The 7111-nt window shown below is 44.7% G+C and overlaps 2 protein-coding genes across 3 annotated transcripts in view; one reads left to right on the top strand and one right to left on the bottom strand.

Annotated features, from left to right (window-relative positions):
* Positions 1–2423, top strand: part of LOC105558800 (facilitated trehalose transporter Tret1-like) — a 15322-nt gene extending 12899 nt beyond the window's left edge. The window contains exon 3 of the mRNA XM_012006714.1: positions 156–2423. Within this exon, the coding sequence (XP_011862104.1) occupies positions 156–1444 (1289 nt within the window). The 3' untranslated portion in view covers positions 1445–2423. The remainder of the gene's footprint in view (positions 1–155) is intronic.
* A 778-nt stretch (positions 2424–3201) lies between these two features.
* LOC105558799 lies at positions 3202–4780 on the bottom strand. 2 transcript variants are annotated; one of them, XM_012006713.1, is made up of 3 exons: positions 4612–4780; positions 4407–4468; positions 3202–3894 (listed from the first exon to the last, which is right to left on the bottom strand). In XM_012006713.1, the coding sequence occupies exons 2-3, from the start codon at positions 4420–4422 to the stop codon at positions 3242–3244; spliced, it is 669 nt and encodes a 222-aa protein (XP_011862103.1). In that variant the 5' UTR covers positions 4423–4468; positions 4612–4780; the 3' UTR covers positions 3202–3241. The 2 variants fall into 2 exon arrangements, with proteins under 2 accessions (XP_011862103.1, XP_011862102.1); XM_012006712.1 differs by lacking the exon at positions 4407–4468.
* Between the last annotated feature and the right edge of the window lie 2331 nt (positions 4781–7111).

The raw sequence follows: 7111 nt of genomic DNA, 5'->3' as shown, positions 1-7111 counted from the left end.
AGGTAATCGAGAAGAATCTAAAATTCAGCTCCTCCCAGATATGTTTCCTTCCTTTTCGATCTTACTGTTTTAACTGTTTAGATTTCATTATTTCAACTGACTTTTCCCATTTCTATCTTATCTTAAAAATCGTATCCTTTTTTCCCCCCTCGCAGCTAGCATGTCTTCCATCGGCACGCCGATCGGCTGTTTGGTGTCCGGCTACATGATGGACATGATCGGCAGGAAGCGCTCGCTCATCATCACAGAGGTCCCGGCGCTACTCGGGTGGCTGCTAATCACATTCGCGACCGACATACGCATGATATACGCTGGCCGTTTCTTCGTCGGTCTAGGATCGGGCATGGTGGGCGCGCCAGCCCGCGTCTACACGAGCGAGGTGACGCAGCCGCACCTGCGGGGGATGCTGACCGCGCTGGCGAGCGTCGGCGTCAGCACCGGGGTGCTGATAGAATATGCCCTGGGAAGCATGCTCACGTGGAACATCTGCGCCGCCATCAGCGGCATCCTGCCGCTCACCGCGCTGCTGCTCATGTTCTTCTTCCCGGAGACCCCGTCCTACCTCATATCGCGCAGCAAGCCGGACCTGGCGAAGCAGGCGCTGCACAAGTTCCGCGGCAGTACTTACAACGTGAATCGGGAGATGGAAACGCTGGTGGAGTTCTCCAACAAGAACAACATCAAGCGGCTCACCGGCTTCCGGGAGATCATCCGCGCTCTGCTCAAGCCGAACGCGCTCAAGCCGTTCACCTTGCTGTTTCTGTACTTCCTGATATACCAGTGGTCAGGCACCAACGTCATCACTTTCTACGCCGTCGAGATCTTCAAGGACTCGGGAGCGAGCATGAACAAGTACTTAGCGGCCGTCATACTGGGAATAGTCAGGCTGACCTCCACGATCATCGCCTGCGTTCTGTGCAGACGATGCGGCAGGAGGCCGCTCACGATGGTGTCCTCCGTCGGATGCGGGCTTTCCATGTTAGGATTAGGCGGGTACATGTGGCTCAAGAATTACTGGGTCATGAACGACCTACCGCTCGTCGCCACGTGGATCCCGGTCATGTGTATATTCTCGTACACCATCACCTGCACCCTCGGCTTTCTGGTAATCCCGTGGGTGATGATAGGCGAGGTCTATCCCGTGCAAGTGCGCGGCATCGTCGGCGGTCTCACCACCATGTGCGCGCACACGTTTGTCTTCATGGTCGTTAAAACCTATCCCTTTCTGGCCAGCGTGCTCACCCGACACGGCACGTTCATCCTCTACGGTTGTATATCCTTGTTCGGCACGATATACTTCTACATATGCCTGCCGGAGACCAAAGGTAGAACGTTACAAGAGATCGAGGATTACTTCTCTGGTAGGAGCAACGCTCTGACCACCGGCAGATTGAATAACAAGCCAAAGGTTTTAGAAATTAAAAAGGGTCAGATGTTACCGTGAAATAGAGGACCATTCTTAATCGTATAACTTTTGCAATGTCGCTTACTTTTAAAAGAATCTACTTTAGCTGGGAGAAAGAGAGATGGGAGAGCATTTGCTTGTAGCGGCTAAGAACGTTCTTTTATAATGAAATGGGCACGTACTCTAAAACTATGACGTTTGCTTTGTGACAAATATATTATATCGTAGAAAATAAGATGAAATATTTTTAGACGGGATGAGTTATAAAAGATGTGTACACGTTGTAATTTTAAAATGTCAACAAAACGAGTTTCCTTAGAGAGAAAGTGTTGTAATATTACATTATTGTTATTTATAAAATGCTGCTACATTATTTTACAGCATATTTGTTCACAAAGCATGAAAATGATTAATTACGTGCGATTAGCAGACACTAACTTTTCTCATATCCTCAATCACGCGTGAGAGACCATTTTAACCAAGTATAATAGCAAGAGTATAGAAAATTTTAATCCTCCGGATTTTACTCACGAGGAAAAGCCAGTTATAAAAGACCAATTGTGTCTTGATGATTCAATGAGGTACGCGCGAATAAAAAGATGGTGCTATTTATTAAATCGTAGTATTAAACTGTACTGTAATGTGTGCTGCGTGTAAGGACAGCGTTAATGGGAGTCGTGAGCCTAAGACAAATACATTGTAGAGAACGTCCAGTAGGAACTATTTTATAAATTCACGAAGATGCCTTGCACGTCGCCAACCAATATCTTACAGAACCGGACAGACAATTTCCAACCGTATATTTATTACAAAGCGCCGTAGATCAAGTGTCATCTGTTATTACCATGTGCAATCTAAAAATCTATATCTACAATGAATGAAGGTAAACTTTCATCTGTATACCTAAAACAAATGCCTTAATATAATTGTTACATATGTACATAAGAGAGTTTTGATGAATGAATGACTATATAAGTAACATATTTTTTATAAGAAAATAAATCTATTGCTCATTTAATCCCGTTCATCTTGATTGTTCTTCCTCTCGGATTCCGAGTCTGTTTAAAGAATTTCGTAATATAAAACAAAATTCATAAGACTCTGACGTGTAATCACGAATCGAATAAATGTAAGAGTCAAGACAGGAAGTTAGTGCGAAAAATTTACTTCGGCCACTAGGCGGGCGTCTCACGACATGCCTCGGTGGTCGAATTGGTGGGACGTTCACCTAGTGAGAGGGAGGTGCAGGTTCAAACCCTGGCTGAAAAAAATCGCGATAAATTTAAAAATTAAAATCATTTAGTCAGAGGTGGATCGCCAGTGGGTAAAACACAACAATAGAAGGATTATGTCGACGATAACTGGCAAAGTATATTTTCAATCAATACACGACGTTTCGACCAGTAATACTGGTCCTTCTCAAGTATCACCTATTACATGTGACCGCAAGAAATAGGTGATGTACCAAAGAATACGATTGTGTAGAAGTGCATAGTCAGGAAATGGGATCACTCCGCACAGTAAGAATATAGAGTTAAAGAAATTAAAAAATTGAACTAATTGTCTAAGTGTCAAGCGTTGTCAGCGTTTGAAGGGACACTTGTGAGTGATACTTGAGAAGGACCAGTATTACTGGTCGAAACGTCGTGTATTGATTGAAAATATACTTTGGCAGTTATCGTCGACATAATCCTTTTATTGTTGTAAAATCATTTAGACATCAACATCCTGTCTTGGCTCTCGTATCCTTTATGCCTTCGATTCGTTTCGGAATATGAATTACGAAAAGAACGTAATTACAATTTCAACAAAGTTTTATTACGACTCGTATACAAGTTACAGAGTCAAACGAGGTTTGTTACGTTTAGCTTCCTTTCTTGCCCTCCTCTCGTCCATAAACTGCTTGATCATCTCAGGGGGCAGAATCTCGCCTCTGTAAGTCCTCGGTAGTCTCTCCTTGTTCAAGATATTTAGTTTCTCGTTTACATACTCCTTAGCGTCAAACGCCTGCGCCTCCTTAACTTGGGCAATCAGATCGGCTTGAAACACCTTCTCCCTCTTCTGGCCTCTCTTAAGCCTTAGCTTCGCCCACACAAATTTCATCTTCTTGCGCAGCTTCTTTCGCTTGTGCTTCTTCATTTTCTTATGCCTGATCCTCAGCATGTTCACCGCCTGTTTATCAACAATCCTTCCATTTGTAGGTAGATCTACAGATCTTTCCGGTACGGGAGGGTCGTATTGAATGGGCAAACGCTCCGCCGGCTCTCGCAACGGGGTAATCTTAATAGCAGGGGATTCGATAATATTTCTTATTAAACTCCCACCCGCGGGCATCCCGAAGTCTATGTTAAGTGTTCCCGGTATAAACTTGATGCTGTGTGCCGACCCGGCGCCACAACGCGCACCGTAATCGCCTGACGTTGAGCGGGAAGTCGCATTCGCGTTGCAGTTTGATCGATGCGTCGAGTATCTCGCGGCGGTAACAGTACCTGGGATGTACAAGAGGTACAATTAAATCATTTGCGAAATATGTCACGCTAATGTGGAATTTCAAGGTGCAATGTTTCGCCGAAAATTGTAGATATATTTTTCCTCGAAAAGGACCACAGTCCAGATGGCCGAAGCATTGGAATGAGTTATTAAATGAACTACTTGGCCAGTTTACGTCGTCAGATAATTTTTCCTATCGTTAATATGGAATAATTGAAATAGATAGCGCGGTCTACTTTTTATTGTAACAATTGTGTCACTGATAAATACATTTCTGCTTATCTTTACAAGGCAGATAGCGATGCTAGGGCCAGTATTGGCAGTCAGATCTTGTATTCAGGACTGTCTCAAGCTCATCTTTAGATACTCCGTGGTCAACGAAATGTTCCGCACAGCAACTTTAGATAAGTTCAAGACGGGGAGTCTGGAACAGTCGCTCGAGTAGGTCGGTTGGGCAAGTGTGATTGCGACTTGGAGTGTGTCAAGACCAACCCGGAAGGGAGAAACTTGCCTTCTCCTAAATCCATTCTGTATTTCCTGTTATTTGAATTTGTCCCCGGCCGTATTGTTCTTCTAAAGACGACAAGTGCCATATAAATAAGACGAAGAGATTCAAGACGGTCTTGAATATAAGATCCGACTGTGAATACAGGCCTAGGTTATGATCAATTGTCTCACGCTTAATTACGTAAATCCGAGTTGCCGAGGGTACGTACTTATCCTGCCCACTGCGATCCTGCGAAATGCAGCGCACAATGTATTAATCGTCATCGCAGCGATAGATTTATCGCCGGTAATATAAGTGTATTCGCAGTCACGCAGCACACATCGCGAACTCGCACGCAGCCTCCATTTCTCGTCTGCGAACTTTAACGTCAGGTGGCATCGCCGTCGTTTCGCACGTGTTAAATTTTAGGCTAGATTCACATGGAGCGTAACTTGCGTAGCGTAACCTGCGTATCACCAATCACAGGGTCTTGCTGATAGAACCGTTTCAATAATTCCGTTGAACTAGTCCTGTGATTGGCGATACGCAGGTTACGCTACGCAATTTACGCTCCATGTGAAAGCACCCTTATGGCTCATTCAGACTGGACGCGATGCGCGACGAGCGATTATCCAATGAGCGTACAGGTTTTATGGGAAAGCGTACAGTTTTCCTACAAAGACTGCACGCCCATTGGATATCGCGCGTCGCTCATCGCTCATCGCGTTCAGTCTGAATGAGCCATTGGCCACGTTCAGCAAGCACAACTGTTGAGTGAGCGCTCAATGATTTGTTAACATGATTGGTTGGATCTGAAAGTATTAATCAATCATACTGAGTGCTCACTCAACAATTGTGTCTGCTGAACGCGGCCATTATGCGTTGATGCGATAACCACAGAACATATACAATATAATGATTAGCTGTGCTAAGCTGTGCCTGCGTTCGTTTTCTCCCACCGGGAACATAAACTATACTGAAAGTCTATAATTTACGTAACGTAAACTACAGAGTTTCAGTATAGTTTATGCTCCCAGTGGGAGAAAACCATGAAGAATAGAGATAAGGAGACCGAACTGTATGTTCGGGACACGCGACCAAAACCGATCCCCGATGGTTGTATCTTTAGGTACCAATAGATGGCACTGCAATCTGAAGGTACCCGATGGCTATTGGCTTAGAGTTGAGGAGGAGGAGAGATTGCAGGGTGGAGCGTGGTGGGGAGAGTTAAAATCGTGCATGTATTTGTGCGCTGTTGCCGGTCTCGTCTGCTTCCACACACTACATAGCCGCCGGTGCGTGTACGTGTGGGTCCCGTCCACTGAAATATATACTAACTGGAAGTACTGGAACGCGCGCTAGAGCCGAGCCGTGTGTACCGAGAGAGAGCATCGTCGAGTGGCGTCTGTCATTGTCTAGTACAGTTCGAACCAAAAGTTATCTCGAAGCGCAGCACAACTGCGCGAGATCGTGTAACCTCTGACAACGAGCTAATTTCTCGATCGGACTCTTAGAACATATAGACATGGAAGAGGAATGCCCATTGTTCTCGAGAGAAAAATATGTTCGGAGGAAGTGAGAAAGAAAATCGTAGTGCCTCTCTCTCGTGAGTTACTGCTCGAAAGTGCGCATGCGCACACAAGCATCGGTGTGTGTGTGTGAGAGAGCTACGATTTTCTTTCTCGCTTCCTCCACTACGATTTTCTTTCTCGCTTCCTCCGGACACATTTCAAGTCCCTATTCCTCTTCCATGTCTATGGGTGCGGTCAAGCTGCCACTACGAATGCTTTGAAGTGTTTCGAGTCCGGTCAATGTATCACTTGCAAACGCTTCAGCAGTACCAATGACGTCACTGAAACGTCACAGATTTCCCCCTCTATTTCGCTTCCAATGCTACAGCCGGAGAGGTAGTACGGCTGAAGCGTTTTTTTGAATTCTCGAAAAGCGCGGCAAATTGCACATCTTAGGTTACATGTGAATTGGTGTGAAGCAATGTGTGTAGCGAATGTGTAGTGCAAATTATCGAAAATTGGTTATGAAATTGCCTAATCTAACTTTATTTGGTAAAATATCTCAATTCACTGGTAAACAATGGTATTATATATGTGTTCGACATAACCTTCAATTTTGTTATTATAAGGTTCACTTTCGTCTGTAGAAATAGCTTTAATTACAAACTCATCTTCGTCATCTAAATATGACAATGGCTCCAAAAAATTATTAACACACATTAATGTAATTATCTTCTCTTTTCTATTCATTTTTACACACGTATGTACAAACATATGTTTATCCAACCTTCGAAGCGTTGGTAGCGCCACTTTGACCGTGTACTATAATTAGCTTTGCAACTTCGATAGTGAACATTGACCGGCCCTTTGAAAGCATTAGAATAAGAGCGATTGAAGCGTTCTGTAGAGTCTGTTTGACCGCACCCTATATGTTCTAAGATCGGACTGTACCTTTCCGTCCCCACTCTCGACCACCCTATAAGCCAGACAATGACAAACGCCACTCGACGATGCTCTCTCTCGGTACACACGGCTCGGCTCTAGCGCGCGTTCCAGTTAGTATATATTTCAGTGCGCTCGAACCGGCCGTTTCAGCGACAAAAAGGGTCACGTGATTACTTTTCTGCGAATATTCTGCGACAAAAGTAATCACGTGACCCTTTTTGTCGCTGAAACGGCCGGTTCGAGCGACACGTGAAAATGCACCTTTAAGGTTTA

Source organism: Vollenhovia emeryi, unplaced genomic scaffold (genome assembly GCF_000949405.1).
Source record: "Vollenhovia emeryi isolate VEMERY1.0 unplaced genomic scaffold, V.emery_V1.0 DF939310.1, whole genome shotgun sequence".
NCBI classification, from domain to species: domain Eukaryota; kingdom Metazoa; phylum Arthropoda; class Insecta; order Hymenoptera; family Formicidae; genus Vollenhovia; species Vollenhovia emeryi.
The sequence above is the reverse complement of the archived record's forward strand: the minus strand, read 5'-3'. Positions and strand labels throughout refer to the sequence as shown.